At 33.3% G+C, this 16047-nt stretch overlaps 3 protein-coding genes across 4 annotated transcripts; 1 reads left to right on the top strand and 2 right to left on the bottom strand.

The window, feature by feature from the left end:
- Positions 1-439: 439 nt before the first annotated feature.
- On the bottom strand, positions 440-10164 carry LOC118443578 (alkaline phosphatase 4-like). Of its 2 annotated transcripts, none has more exons than XM_035870789.2 (8): positions 10008-10123; positions 8503-8604; positions 7647-7986; positions 6589-6781; positions 4936-5102; positions 4293-4604; positions 2890-3319; positions 440-2487 (listed from the first exon to the last, which is right to left on the bottom strand). In XM_035870789.2, exons 3-8 carry the CDS (start codon positions 7863-7865, stop codon positions 2258-2260), a joined length of 1551 nt encoding a protein of 516 aa, XP_035726682.1. In that variant the 5' UTR covers positions 7866-7986; positions 8503-8604; positions 10008-10123; the 3' UTR covers positions 440-2257. The 2 variants fall into 2 exon arrangements, with proteins under 2 accessions (XP_035726682.1, XP_035726681.2); XM_035870788.2 differs by having other exon boundaries at positions 443-2487; positions 7647-7867; positions 10008-10164.
- A 3259-nt stretch (positions 10165-13423) lies between these two features.
- On the top strand, positions 13424-13979 carry mRpL34 (mitochondrial ribosomal protein L34). The gene is made up of 2 exons (XM_085658645.1): positions 13424-13583; positions 13676-13979. Exons 1-2 carry the CDS (start codon positions 13543-13545, stop codon positions 13926-13928), a joined length of 294 nt encoding a protein of 97 aa, XP_085514771.1. The 5' UTR covers positions 13424-13542; the 3' UTR covers positions 13929-13979.
- On the bottom strand, positions 13913-15769 carry LOC118443589 (pseudouridylate synthase RPUSD4, mitochondrial). Its single transcript, XM_035870809.2, has 4 exons — positions 15246-15769; positions 14958-15144; positions 14696-14894; positions 13913-14616 (listed from the first exon to the last, which is right to left on the bottom strand). Exons 1-4 carry the CDS (start codon positions 15484-15486, stop codon positions 14128-14130), a joined length of 1116 nt encoding a protein of 371 aa, XP_035726702.2. The 5' UTR covers positions 15487-15769; the 3' UTR covers positions 13913-14127.
- Positions 15770-16047: the final 278 nt, after the last annotated feature.

The following is a 16047-nucleotide window of genomic DNA, read 5'->3' as shown; positions in this document are numbered from 1 at the left end:
GATACTCTAATTAATAGTTGATCGTTAATTAATCGTGTTCGATTTTATTTCGTCGTATATACTATTTTCATATATATCTCTATCTATATCTATATATATATATATATATATATATATATATATATATATATATATGTATATATATATATCTTTCTTACGTTGAGATACAAATATCGGTATTTACTGCATGCATATAAATTCGCATATTAATTTTCTACTCTACTAATATCGTTCTAATATTTATCAACTTTCCAAGTAGCGTTCAAACTAATAAAACTATGTAGTACGATGGAAATAATATTTGAAACGCAATCAGCACACACACACGTAAGTCTATCTGTTTTCAAATAAATACGGCGATGCTATTAAAATAGGAAGAGAGAGAGATAGTATTAAAATATAAATAATAGGTTAAAAGTTCTCCCGCTAATAATGTTTACGAATGTCCAGTCTCCGAAAAAATGATAAAAACAAAAAGCAACCGCAATGTATGTGTTTGTATATATAGCACTTTGAGAATTTAAAAAGTAAATACATACAGGGCAAAGCAGATGTAAACAATCAAAGGACGATTGAAAACCTTGACACGACTTTCCTGTTCGTTCTTACTAACGTGTTAAACAGTTTTCATAACTTGCTAGATGTGTTCAGACCTCTCCTCTCTTCATTAATTCCGGTTCATCTATTTTCTCATTTATATTATATGTTTCATTAGCTTAATTTAATCGTTTATGGATTATTAATCTTATTTTATATTAGACTTCAATACATACAGTATTTATATGTTGAACAAATCACATTTACACTTTATATACATATACATATTTATTCATAAATTTAGTTAATTTTATTCTATGTTAATAATACTCTTGGATTCTTTTCCGATTCTTATTCATTGTATTCGATTAATATATCAACTCTCATTCAGACCCATTTGGTAGCAACTATCATATATCGTATTTTTATTGTTGCTGCTCTTCGTATAAAGCGTATGCAAATAACTTTACCTACAAGAAATTTTAATTAAATTTAATTTAAAAAGTTAGACATTAATTTTAACAAACTATCTATTGCATTGTACAAGTTAATGTGTTCCATTGTAGTCTTATTATATATGCCGTGTTATATAGAGAACTTTTGTTCTATAATATTTTCGATTTCTTTTAAAAAATTTATTTTTTCAACATACTTTACATTGAATTAACATTGAATTTAAAGAATATTAAAAAGCACAATACAAAAAGACAGAAGCCATGTAAAACTTCAAGGTTACGTGGATATACATACCAAAAATTAAATAATTGTGATTAGGTGAGAAATTTTACAATATTATAAACGCATATGTATATAAAATATTTTCTCAAAGTAATTTAAATTTCTTTTTTTAATACGAGTTCGACAAATATAATGCATATTGAATCGGCTCAACATATTACAACAGAATTCAAAGAAGCATTTTCTGATAAAAAACCAAAGTATTTTAACCAACTGAGAGCCATCAGTATGTTAAACAGAAAACGTCGCAACATCAGAATGATTATTTATGCATGCATACATATGAAAGTACATATGTGTATACATTGCCGGCGTAAAATTGTCACTTATATTATATAACTATTTTAAAATACATACAGGTTGAAAACTATCTGTACCATTCGATAAATATTACACAAAATAACAATGTAACAATCACAATGTGGATATTTGGCCTCGTGTTATTTAGAGTATACTAGTAATGTAACAGTATTCGAACATGCGATTAATGATCATCGGACATTTTTTTCCCATCGAAGTAGAAGAATTTATGCCAAAGATACAAAAGACAAAATTATTTCTTATATTCAAACAAACAGAATGTTTTTTCTTCAATCTTTTGTAACCGTATCATAATATCAAGATATCATGTACTGTTCGTTTGGAAAGTTCAAGAAGCTTGTAATGAAAATTTTAATATAAATTAAAAAACAAATATATATATATATATATATATATGTTTTTAATTTATATATTGGATAAATTGGAAAACTTTTACTTGACATGTTTATCGCGAAATAAATAATTAAATATATATGTATATTATGTGTGCGTATTTAGAGATAGATAGAGAGAGAGAGAGAGAGAGAGAGAGAGAGAGAGAGAAAGAGAATCGTGGTACAAGGCTTCTTAAAATTTTGATTATGGTAATTCATTGATACGATTTGGACAAAGAAAAATGTAATATACTGTGCTGACTGCTACGAACGAGGATGATCCTTCATCAAGGCCTCATCAAAGTTGACATCAAAATAAGTATCGTGAATATCGTGTACGTAGGAGCGAAACTCGACGCTGCCGTTGATCGTCCCCTCGTGTTCGACAACTCGTAAAAGTACCGACTGTACGCACTATCACAGTGCGATGGCCAGTCTTTGAAACAAGCCGCGTAAGCTATCACATGAGCTATGTAGTTTTGTTCGAATGTACTACGGAAGAGATGAGAGTAGGGACCTAAAAATAATAAATTGGATATTTAATAGATAGGATGAATGAAATAGGTCAATCAAAAATAAAAAGAAATGTATAAGAGTAATAGATTAACTTCTTAATGCATGATTTTCTCTTTTTTCCTTTTAAATATTTAGGAAGATGAAAATATTATACTAATAAATTCAGAAGCATAGAACCTTTAATATTAATTCGTTTGAGTAAAGTAAAAATTAGATAAATAATATTGCAAAAATATAACATAATGCGATAGACCCATTTCAAGAATAGCTTTCATAGGTATCAACAAAGATTTCCTCAATTATATGAATTTAAGAATTAAATCAAAATGAATTTAATGTATTTTTATTAGAAATATTCTTTTTTGTTTCTTTTTTGTTTTTCTTCTTTTATAAATATAATTACCAATAGCGTAAACTCCAACGTCTTCACCACCATGAGTGTCGTCCTTCAGATATTGAGCAGCCATGTGCATATAAAATATATCGTCACGATTTCTGCTTTCTTCTAAGTTTATCCAGGTCTCATTGACGTTATTACTGTCGTTTCGACGATGATAAAAAAATCCTGGACCATTAGCATAAGTAAGTGTTTCGTATCTTTGGTTATCCGGATTGGCCATGTTACTTGCTAATCCAAGTATGTCGTTGCCTCTATCAGGGTAGCCATTCACCGTAAAAGAATGAGAATGATCGGCGGTAACGATTATTAAAGTCTCATCCAGTTTCACCTGTTTTAAGGCAACGTTCACAGCTTCTTCAAGTTCAGATAATTCGCGAAGTGCCAGCTCTGCATAGTTTTGATGATGTGCTATGTCTATCTTTCCACCTTCAACCTAGCAAACGAGTAGAGTATTAATCTGTGTCGTTGCAACAAATATATGTATGCAAGTACGTCTAAAGTGTGACTATATCAATGTGTGATTGACATTGATCTTGAATGCCTGATGTAGTTGAAACAAGTTCGGCGAAATCTTTGCTCGCTGCTGACGAATCATCCGTTAGAGAGAGAAAGAGAGAGAGAGAGAGAGGATTGTATTAACGATCCAACCACAGCGCTGAAGCTGTAAGTGAATCATATTATACCCATGGATAATTTTGCAACTTTTGTAACCCTCTATTCGCATTCAAGTTCTTCGCTAAGAAGATTATGTAATAGAGTTGATAATATTTTACTCTTTACAATTTTTTAACTTTACTCTTAAAATAAAGTTACTCTTGTTTGGAAATATTTGGACGATTTGAAAATCTCTCTTCATTTTCTGAATAATCTCTCTTCGTGTTCAAAAAAGTTGAATAATTTAACAAGTAAATTATTAAATTTCATTAAAAATATCATACAAACACTTCACGAAGCTATTATCTTACGTATATCGTCTCGTCTACTTACTAAAGCTAAATCCATGCTACCAATTTAATACGATGATATAGGAGTATCATATCATAACGTTATCAAGTCGGTGCAAACAATGGATCGTTCCTGAATGTTCTACTGTAATACGCACTTTATGATTAAGAAGTCGTTAAGGTAAAGTCACTGTGCCGCTGCATCAACTTCTAAAGTTACGCATAGAATTATCTGAACAAGTACTACTGCCTTGAGAAGCATCCGGGAAACTCTAATTCTAGTGAGAAATTAGGCGAAATCAACAAATTATTGGCTTGCCACGTAACTTTCCACTTGATTTTTCCCATCTTTTCCTTTCTTTTTTCTTGATATATATATATATATATATATATATATATATATATATATATTTCTTTTTTTTTTTTGTTTTTTTTAATTATTATTATCAAGACGAGACTTACCATCAGAAGGAATCCATTTTTATTTTTTCTGAGCAATCTGATAGCCTGCATCGTCATGTTCGCCAAGGACGGAACGTTTTTATTCTTCTCAGCGCGATAAGGCAAGTGACTAGGTGCAAAGATCCCCATAATCTTGCTGGTACTACCAATGTCAACGGACATTAGTTCGTCAACGTCGGTCACCATTTTCCCATCGGGATTATTTTTTATCCACGTCTCGGCCAAATTCCTACCATCGTTTCTGGTACAGGTACCTTTGTCGATCTTTTCCATAGTCATACCCATATGTTGAGCTCCACCGCCCATTATCACCTGATCGTCATTTCAATTTGATTAAATTCGATCTTATAGATTAATTTCTCTCTTATAGCATAATCTTCTACGGGAATCGATATATACGAACAATAATAGTGTCGCTGTAATCGATCTAATCACATATCTAATCCCAAAGGTCAAATCCAAAAATCTCTATTGCACGTTCTTTTTTTTTTTTTTTTTTCCTTACGAACGAAAGACCATCACGACACTTAGAATCGATTGAAAGGGCAGCATATATCTTCCATAAAAGGCAGCTCAAACTCTCAAAAAAGACTTTTCATCCGGTAAAACGATGGGAGTAGAATCAATTTGGATATATATTTACCTTGAAACCGTTTCCTGGTGCGTCCTCGACGAGCTGCCTAGCTATATCTTTTGTACATTCTCGGTATTCCTTTGGTATCTCCGAATCGCACTCCCAATCACGATTATTCACATGAGCATAGAGCCCCGCTGGAGTCGCGTGGGTCACGCGGGTCGTAGTGACGAAACCTACAAAATGACTTTATAATCTGAATTGATTTTGAATTTTTATCGTTGCCACGCTTAACCTTTCGAATCGTAACGATCGAGAATATTTTTTCCCTCTTATTTATCTATATTATAAACTTGTTTTTGATTCTTTTGATTTTTCCTTCCACGCAAAAGGTCATAATAAAAAATATGATAGATAAAAATTAATGAATAGCAGAAAATAATTATATTATCATTATGAATTATTATCATTACCATTATCATTATCATTATCATATTATATTGTTGCATATAAGAGAATTTTAACTAGAATTCGAAACTCTCGAATTATGTCCATACATTCGAACCAGATAACGAATCAAAATTGGACAAGGAGAAAGTATATTTGACACTTTTCAATAAAATAGATCGGTGTTTATGAGATCGCTTATTTAAGAAAAGTCATTGAACTGGATATGCGATAAAAAACTGCGCGTGTCTTTTTTTTCTCCATCTTTGATTTCAAAAATTCACGATCAATCACGACTTCAAATGAGTCACGAGAATTTCGTGAAACGAATTTAATTTTGCGAACGAAATTAATCAAAAAAGAATCGATAACAGCGAACAGTAAACTATTCCTATTTTTCAACATGCTCGCTCATTTTTTAATTACGCACAAAAATCTACGCGTTCGATTATCGTTAAATTTTGTACAACTGTTGAATGTAAACAATAAGAACGTAGATAAATTAGGATTCGAGTCAGCGAGATAGCAAACGATATGTCGAACCTGTGGCGAGGCGAGGCGGGGATGCACGTCGATGCTCAATGCATAAAATTTGCTTTCATTTCCCGAAAGGAGAAATCAGTCATGGTCGTGGTAAAATCGTCCTCGATAACAGAGAAGGTCGGCTCACGACCTCCCCGGCTTATTGAACGTAAGTACTTTCACTGTGTAGACGCAATTCTTAACAAGGTCGACTCAACACAGATACTTAATTACGTACTCGAATGTCCATGGCGCTTTATGTAGACCGAATTAATGGATTAGCGAGCATCGAAGACGATCAACGCGTTCAAGTTCGCGTTACTTTTAATCCCCAAATAAACTCATATACATATGCAGAATACGTTTATACGCGCTTCTGCGTAAAAAGTAAATTTCTCGTCGCTACGCGAATTAACATTTTATTACGTTTAATTACATTCGAATTACGTTATCACTCGTTGACTCCCTAAAAGTCCTCTAAGATATCCGCTAGATGTAAAATTCGTTCCTTTTCTTTTTCTTTTTTTGTTTCTTCTTCTTTCCTTTTTTTCGTTTTCTCTTTCCTTCTTTTTTGGTATTTTTTTTTTCTTTTGTCGTTATCAAGACACACCAAGCAAACATTACGATCTTCGTTTTATTATCGAGCTTTAAATGGTTTCACCAAAGACATTTCGCTTTACATACATTTGATCACGCGGAATTTTTCACATGGAAGAATGGAAAGGGAAAAAGAATACGACAAGGCACACTCACCTGTGTCCATATCACTCTCTTGGGCCCAATCGGCGATCGTGGTTAATTTACTCAATTGATTGATCGCTTTATCGCAATGATTGTAACGTGCCTTAGCATCGTATCCGATAACACGATATCGGCACTTTACGCCGGAAAACATCGCTGTGGCCGTGCCTGCTGAATCTGGTACTTGCTTATCAACATTGTATGTCTGAAATAGTAGATAGGCAGTAAAATCGTAAATCTTGTAAATCAATTATTATTATAAAACAATAATTAATCGAGATAAAACGCGTTAAATATAAATAGTTTATCTGCATGCAGACATGTATTATTAAATCTAATTTCGTAAGTAAAGAGTTTCTTTTTTGCATTTGTTTAATCATCGATTTGAATGACGACGTATGAGAGACAATTAAGCGATGTCCAACGAGACGAGAACGAACGAATACGATACAAGTAAATAAATTCAAACGAAAGAATGTCCAATTAGTCACGTTTCATCCTGACTGAAAAGGAAAATATAACAAGATTGATACCAGATAGATTCGCCAATGACATTGTGATTTAGTGCTACTATTTTTTCTCGAGCTTATGTAAAACAAGTCGCGCTTCTGACATTTTTATAATCAAGTAGTCGGACAAAGAGATTATCTCGCGTATGCGGAACGTTGCCCGGCATATTCGATAATTACGCGTGATATCTGTCTCTTAACGACTGTCGGACGTCTATCAAAAAGATAAAACGAAGAACAACGTTGTCGCTGTGACTGCAAAAAAAAGAACATAACGAATGAAATTCTCCTTGAAATAGTACATATATATATATATATATATGTGTGTGTGTATATATATATATATATATATATATACACACACACACACACACACACACACACACACAGACAGACAGACAGATGTACGTATGTATGTATGTATATAAAAAGAAAGAAAAAAAGTTTAGCTTTCTTACGCATAACAAATTCTTTCCTCTCTTATGCATAAGTATGCATGTAAATGAAAACAATATCTGCTTTCGTTGCTAGATAGGGTGTCATAATAAAGTATGAAAATACCTTGGAAAAGCCAGTACTGGGGAAATCTTCGAAAACGAGTTTGTACTCTTCACCGGAGATACCCTTCGACTGTCCCGTCAAAATTCTGCCAGCTGTTATCGTGCTAATGCCCATTCCATCACCGATGAATACGATCACGTTCTTGGCACGATTCTCGATGTCCCGATGTGCCAAGATCCTTTGAAGATTTTCTTGTCCGGACTTCATCCAGAAGGACATGTCTGATAAGAGATCAGAGTTTCGCTTCGTTGCCAATGGAATAATTCTTTTCTTTCGCGATAACAATCGCACTTTTTCTGTTTCTTTTTATGTCGAGTTTTTTCTCCCCTTTTATCTCTACCTATTTATTTCCATGTCATAAGATATTCGAACGAAATGCAGACATCTCTACTCACATACATAGTGTTAATACAAGAACATAATAAGCAGGATCGTTAATGATCCGCATTTTATTCTTCTTTATAGGAGGGAAAAAAAAAAAAAAAAAAACAAAAGCTTTTAGCTACGTAGATAGATATGCTTCGGAGCAGCAGCGCGTATGTTTACGTATATATGTATGTTCGGTGTATATATTTCGATGAATTTACATTTTATTTGGTGCGAATCAAAAAAAAATTGAAATTATTTTGATGATAAATCAATCTATTTTCATTGATCTAATTATTATTTGAAAAATAACCGTTTATTTGTATTTTTTATTCTTCTCAATCTTATTTGATGTAATGGAAAGAAATTGCCTTATAAATCGCATAAATCGTCGATAAATGCAAAGTATTAAAATAATCGAAAAAACGTTAATATAGTTAAGGTGTAAGAGATTAAAAAGCTCTCAACAAGCATTATAATTCTAACATACCTTCGTAATCCATGGATCCCATTCGTAAGGCCGTGGAATCCTGAAGACTTAATATCATGCAAATTAGCGCGACGAGACGTTTCATATTTATGATTTTTCAATCTGTAAAGTAAAAAGAATTGTCGTTAGAATACAGTTTTTTTTACGACAATTTTTAAGGTGAACAATTTGTTTGCGTTTAACAACACATCATCCTTCCAACTTTGCCTATGGTTTTGTAACTCTTGCAATTAAAAATTGTCCACTTTAAGTTATCAACTAAATGCAATAACAAATGTAATAAGTTATCCTCTTTATATTCTCGTGAATCCTGGACGTTTCTTAATAATTACTTGGAGAATAATTGGAAATACGTTGCTTTAGTTTTTTTTCTCCTTCTTAGAAAAAGAACTATTCGCTAACAGTCGATAATAATTATATAATATCTGCGTAACAAGCGTATAAAATCGATTTAAATCGAACGTTGAAAATGATTGCTAGAGTTCTTTTGCAGGAGATTACATCGTGTGATCTAATACGATCGGGAGATTATCATTTCTTGCTGTAATTTCTGCAAGTAGTAAATCCTAAAGTGGTCGAATTCCTATTCTAATTTCATTTATCATATTTTAATCTCAAGAAAGAGAGATGAAAAGAAGTTGCTGTATCTTACATATTCAACAAGACATGTTTCACACACACACACACACACACATACATGGAGTTTTGAAAGTTTTCCGATTCTCAATAAAACACAAAAGGGTTAGAGGAAGAGAATCGATAATTCCAAATATATCTCGTATTACGTCGTTTCGTATACAGAACTCAATAAACGGATGTTACAAAATGTAAGAAGACAAATTTAACGATTGTTCACGAAATGCTAAATTTTTTACCAAGCAGATGAAACAATAAAATTATCGCTTCGATGAAGTATTTCTCATTTGTTAAAATAAAGATAAAAGAAAATAAATAAAGAGAAAGAGAGAATAGAGTGGAATATAAAGTTTCATATATGTATGTAAGTACGTATGTATAGGATGCCCGATCGATTAGCATGTACAGTGTACACGACGGTATCGTACCATCAACGGCATTGCTCGCGTGGTAGTAATAGACGAGTAACCTATATTTGTTCTTACGTAAAGAAAATCAGTATCACTCCAAAGGGTTATCGTATCGATTATCGAAGTATCTTCAAAATCGCGATCGTTGATAAACAATATAAGTATGTATCTACTTAATATGTATTATCAAGGGATCAATCTTGAACGAAACTTTCTAACGAATTTCCAATATATCACGAACACGTGCTTATCCTCTTTCTTTTTCTTTTATTAGTTGGAAAATATTTATCGTCTTTTTTGAAAAATCATTCAAACTCTTGTAATCGGGAGAATTTTGGTTCGATCAAAAGACACACATGCATACACACACACACACACACACACACAGAGAGAGAGAGAGAGAGAGAGAGAGAGAGAGAGAAATCACACACTCGAAACAATCGAAAAAAAAATAAAAACCTCGAGATGATTGATATTGTTGTATGTTTATAGTTATATTGTTCGTTCTTTCTGTCGTGATTTCTCGCCGACCGAGTCCAAGGACCGACGAAACACAGCCGGTCGTATCGTGATACCGTGTTAACGCTAATACCGAGCCACCGAGGAAGTTTGTCACTTTATATAGCGTTTCAAAGGCCGTGGCAGATTGTGCACGAGGTGGAGAGAGCGTGCAAGGGACACTGGGTACGGATTCTGTACGGAAGGGGGGGGACCCCTCGTGCTTTGCTAATCCGACCGTAATTGAAGAGAACTCAATGTCATTATGTCTTATGTCCAGGATAGATTAATTCGTGAGCGCGACCCACCAACCAAATAAATATATTCGTCTAGTGGCCAAATTGTTTCTTTCGCTCTTTCTAATTTTTCAACTGGAAATTAGAAAACTCTTTGAAAAAATAACCTTTGGATATGGAGAATTAATTTTGTGAGGTAAAGAAAGAAAAAGTACAAATATATATGCATGAGTATGAGAGTTCAAAGCGCTACATGATTTAATATGTATATATATACATACATATATATATATATATATATATATATACTTACATATATATGTACATATATATATATATATATATATATATATATAGAGAGAGAGAGAGAGAGAAACTCGTTATGGGCACAAAGATATTACAGTAGTCACTTAATGTGAAAAAGAATATGAAAGGAGTTTCTTTACGTTTATCCGAGAGTGATTCTACATAGACTTGAATGACTTGGACCAAAGTCGTTACTGTTTCTAAGCACGAACGACAGTTTATTCTCTTTTTTATCTCTTTCAAGGTTTCCGAAACTTCTTTCGTAGATTTTTCATCGACACGCCTTTTTCTTTTCTTTTTTTCTCTTTCTATTCTTTTCCTACTCTTTTCTTTTCAATGGCGAGAAATAAGAAGTAAGAAAGAAATACGGTCAAAGAGGAAAATTTATAAATCCATATGTTTTCGAAAATAAAACATATTAATATGTTGAATATACAGGTTTAATTTATTCTATGGATCTTTGAAGATAACTCTTATCGTTTCATATAGAGAGATCTTCGTGATACAAGCGTACTTTGAATTAATTTCCGACGAACAATATTGCACTCTTCGTTCTTAATAGCTGATAGATCATTGCAACGGATCTTCTTTCCAGCGTTCGTTGAGCATCCTGAATTGATTACACGCATTAGAACGAGTTGCGTCTTATTAATAACTTATGAGATCGTTTTCAATCTTTTCCTTCTTGACGTACATATACTGTTCTTATCAAATTACTGTTGCCCAAAGGAGCGATAATTTTGTATATAATATTTATTATAAAGATTTAACTTGACGATACGTCTAAGCATTTTTAACGTGCGATCCTGCCTACGAATGGATACTTGCTCGTAACAGATTTCTTATATTTATCGTAGGAAGGACGCTTTCCTTCGAGCACGTCTCAAAATCACATCTTTTTTCCTCGAAAACGAGTTGAGGGCTACGATTCGCTCGAATTAAAAAAATTAATCTTCACTTTTCATAATTTATTATTAACCGTCATCGTATCGTTATTACGCCATCGTGTCGACACCGATAGGACATTTTATTTTATATTTGAAAAAGAAAAAAAAAGAAAATGATCGTTCAGACTACTTTCTCGTCATGTCAGGCCGACGATAAGGCCGATTAAAACGGTCGATGATCAATTTTGATTAGGATTATTTGCTTTTACTGCAGGTCCTAAACGGGCACCAGCCATTCGCCAATTCTACGAATGTTATGCGAGCATTAGCACGGATGGAACGGATTACATAGCTTCCGCAGAGGGATGTAATGGTTTACACCTTCCAGTCCGATCTTTCTTCATCGGGTCAGAATCAAAGGATCGAACTCATATCCACATATCCAGGAGCAGACCTGATTCGCGCCCGGGTATAAAAGTGAACGGCTTTTACGCAATCCGCCGAGTATAAAATCCAATGTTCTCGAAACAAAAAATATTGCGCAAAACGAAGAAAAAGACGAAAAAGGGAAACGCATTCGGCTACGGTGTATGCATAAGCGTTCTCCAATTTGCAAAAAGATCGATATCTAACGGTTTATCTGTGAATTCCCTTAAATTGTAATATTTAATGTAACATTTAAAGATACCATATATATATATATTTATACAGATTCGAAAATGAAATAACATGTTTTTTAATATCAATCAAGTTCATAGAAATGTCTTTTCTCTTAGATCTAAAGATAACGATCTAAAAATTACTTTTTTCTCACGAGTGTAAGAAAAAAGAATAGACGCATGAATAAATTAAGTTTGCGTATCTACAATAATAATTTCTATCTCGAAAGGAGTTATGAAACGAGATTGAGGAAAGCTAACTTGATATCGTCTTTCAAAGTCGCTCGAAGTTTCTACTTTGCGAAAACAAGAAGTATATAAAAGATCGTATCGAGAGCGTGATGCGACAGGTATAGTACGTAAGCACGTGACGAACATCGTGCACGAGAATGATAGCACTTACATCTGCATATTTACATCTCGTCTTTACGTTCGCGTAATTCGAGAAAACTACAGGACGATTAATCGGAATCGGGTATTATATGCTCGAACAAGACATTTCATGATCTTGGAGAGGCATCGACGTATACCTTTTGACTCGATCACGTGAAAGTCAGGAAAGGACGATTTCTATGAAGAATGATGTGTGATAATTATCGTCAACGACGAGATGTTTGATAATTACTAAGGGCTAAAGAGCATTATGCCGGTTTTCGATTAATCTCTAAGTAAATCTTTCCGTCGAGTCATTATATTATTATTTTCGATATTATTTACGTATGCATTATGAATTATTACGCGCGAGCAGTTATCAGTTTGATAAATATCTACCGTGGCAGAAACTTTTAATCTTCGTTACTTAGACATTTAATATCCTATTATGGATCTGTTAAATTCGTCCAGCCATTAATCAAAACGTAACGTTTTAAACGTTAAAAATTATTACTTATTTTTTTTATCCTCGCACGTTCTATATGAAATCAAAAAAATTGATATTAATAAATGAATTACGCCTGCAGATAGGCAAATGATTCATCGATTACGCCGAAATGGCGTAATCGTGTGGGGGTTTTTTCGTCGACGATGTAGAAAGAAACTTTGCACATCAAGCAATAATTGCGATATATTTATTTAACTTCGATTAAGTATAGAGTTTAGTTTAATCGATTTATCAATAGCTATGGCTGTGATCTTAAGAAGAATCAAAGAAAGAATGTATGATTTCTTTGTTGTTTGCTCTCAATTTGTTTGGTTGGTCTTCCCCACGTGGGCCGAGGTTTGGTAGCGTGTTAATTATACGTCTTGCCCGGAGATAGCGTAACAGTCGCAACGAGGTCGCCACAATTTGCCTTTTCGCGAGCGCCATCTCTCAGCAGCAGAAAGAAAATATTGAAGAATATTTAGCTATACTAACCCTCATACGCTCCATATCTTTGAAGTATCTCAATAGAGACAAACGTGTCAAAGGATGTTCGGCCGATTCGTTTCTAGCATTTTAAATGCATTACCGTACGTCCCATTTCATTTATTTATATATTTCGTTTACGTCAGTGTCTGCATATGTAATGAGATCATTATTAAAAAATTTCTCTTCCCAACAGACACAATACGTCAAGCAATGGGCTCGTTCGATCGTTGAATGTACCGAATCTTGGACCGAATCAGTGTCAATGGAATTTCACATCCGTCAGAACAAAATTCTTCTACATAACGAAACCGAGGTATAACTTTCCAAAACCTTCAGAGTACAAACGAGTTACTAGATTGGGATGGCATGCAAGGATGTCTACGCCTGAGGGTAGACGAATTCTTATGAGAAGAATATTAAAAGGCAAACATGTCTTAAGTCATTAATTATTTTACACAATATTTCTCAAGTAGTTGATTAAATATCTCTATTAAATATATGTTGAAATAATTAATATTAATAATTTTTATTTCTTATCATTGCTGTGTCCCACAAATTTGTCTCACAAATGGGATTTACATGCGATGAAAATATTCCAGCGCCATATATGTATATGGCTGTTGTCGAGCTTGCGATCAAGACTTTCTATTCGTTGATTTCCTTTAATTCGGGTATATTCTTAAATTTCAACTGCCTGCAAGTCCAGTCGAATGGCGATATTAGCGGTGCTTCTATCGTCAAAGATTCGCCCTTAAATTTTGGTAAAATTACGCTTCGAGCATGAATGTGGCAAGGTATTAGCTCCTGTTTAGCTTTAGTTAAATATAATATTTCCAACAGTTTAGGATCCACTTCTCCTAAATTATTATTTATCTTTGCAAATGGACTTACTAATAACCATTTGCCTGCGATATTCTGTATTCTAGATCCATAAATATTATCTCCCAGAATTGGAGTATACAATCTCGTTGAAGCGAACAAACGTAAAGCATGCCATTTTATGGTTGACGCTTTCATCTCTATTAAGGAACTTAGGTTGTTCGTTGAATTTGAGATAATTTTAAATTCGATATTTAACACTTTTATTTCTCGCCGCTTTTCCGCTTTCTTACTCCATTTCTCTTCAATTACTACCTATAAATTTACAATATGGAATAAAGTGAATAAAATTGGTACATAGGCGCAACATAAGCACGGTACAAAATAAAATTACCCTCTTATCAGATTCTGATCGATTAAACAGCTTCGACATACACAAATGTTCCATTCCTTTTATTTGACTTGGTACTCTTGAAGTAATAGTCCAATATGTTTTATTAAGAATTTTCATTCCTATCGAACTCTGATAAGAAGAATTTATAGCATCTTGCAACGTTTCGTTCGCAGCTAATAGCGTTACGCCGCTCATAAATCTGCAATTAATGCGAAACACATTATAAACATCAGAAAAATATTTCTCTTATAAGAAAACTTACTTTTCTGGTGTTTTAACTATAATTAGTTCGGTATATCCTAATTTCTCTGCTAAAAATGGCATACTATCTTCTAAGGTATAATCCACGTTATTTGGCACTATGGAATAAACATTGGAATTATTTTTATTTACAATTACTGGCTTTCTGGCTGATATGCCGTATGGCTTATTTATCGCAACCAATCCATCTGTAAACAAAGAAAAAAAGTAATAAAGAAGAAAAGTGGTAATATTCTTGTTGAATCTGAGAAACTATGTAAATAATAAATGCATATACAATTTCTCTAACCTTTGTTGTATATAACATTATTTAACAAGTATTGGGAGAAGCTTTCATGAGATTTCCATGGGTGCAACTTGCGATAGGGATGAATGATTTTCTCTTTTTTCACGGTATACTTTACGTCGTCAGTGAAATGTCTATTAAGAAATTTCTGACGGTGTTTCTTCGTCGTGCAAGTACGCAATGGTGCCGAAAAGGAAAATTTTAATATAACATTCGGCCGCATATTAATATTTCCTATCCCCATCGCATAAAATCCCGACGAAATTGTTACTTCGTCTCGTATATAATAAAACTAAAGAATACGTTTCCTTTTCATATTTAATACAACTTTGTAACCTTAAATATATTTATCGAAGCATCCATTGACAATACGTCCCAATATATATGTTACGTTGAAAAAATAAACGCAACATTAATTATTAAAAAATATTTACGATAAAGAGCAAAATTTACATATATAAATACTTTCAATCAAATATTTCTCGACACTTATTTTTTTCTTTCTTCCTCGTGCGCCATGTACACGAAGCGCCTGCGCAGTTCTGGAACTGTTCAAGATGCCGTTGCGTTGCGTGCGATGCATTTGGGAGAAATGAAAGCCGATTGGCTGATTCAAACGGGTTATCTATAAAAAATTGGCCAATGCCGAGATGAGACTTACTTGAGTATGCAGCTTATTGCGTTATGGCGGAAATTTTACAACAGAAAGTTTTCTAAAAGTTGCCAAAGAAGTATCGATCCCAAAATACGATCGGAAGGATGAATTTGTTCTTTTCCATCATTTGCAACTTGTTGTAAAAAATCT

Source organism: Vespa mandarinia, chromosome 8 (assembly GCF_050613455.1).
Source record: "Vespa mandarinia isolate Hongniang chromosome 8, ASM5061345v1, whole genome shotgun sequence".
NCBI classification, from domain to species: domain Eukaryota; kingdom Metazoa; phylum Arthropoda; class Insecta; order Hymenoptera; family Vespidae; genus Vespa; species Vespa mandarinia.
Note: the sequence above shows the minus strand (reverse complement) of the source record. Positions and strands in the feature narration are given on the sequence as shown.

Bases quoted from the DNA above. Each gene is read 5' to 3' on its own strand.
- LOC118443578 (XM_035870788.2), bottom strand. From the start codon at position 8,587: ATGAAACGTCTCGTCGCGCTAATTTGCATGATATTAAGTCTTCAGGAT. The intron at 7,868-8,502 runs GTATGTTAGAAT...ATCTCTTATCAG, and splicing joins GGGATCCATGGATTACGAAG to ACATGTCCTTCTGGATGAAG. The intron at 2,488-2,889 runs GTAATTATATTT...TATTATTTTTAG, and splicing joins CGTTGGAGTTTACGCTATTG to GTCCCTACTCTCATCTCTTC.
- mRpL34 (XM_085658645.1), top strand. From the start codon at position 13,543: ATGTTCGGCCGATTCGTTTCTAGCATTTTAAATGCATTACC. The intron at 13,584-13,675 runs GTACGTCCCATT...TCTTCCCAACAG, and splicing joins AGCATTTTAAATGCATTACC to ACACAATACGTCAAGCAATG.
- LOC118443589 (XM_035870809.2), bottom strand. From the start codon at position 15,486: ATGGGGATAGGAAATATTAATATGCGGCCGAATGTTATATTAAAATTT. The intron at 14,895-14,957 runs GTAAGTTTTCTT...CATTAATTGCAG, and splicing joins ATAGTTAAAACACCAGAAAA to ATTTATGAGCGGCGTAACGC. The intron at 14,617-14,695 runs GTAATTTTATTT...GTAAATTTATAG, and splicing joins GATCAGAATCTGATAAGAGG to GTAGTAATTGAAGAGAAATG.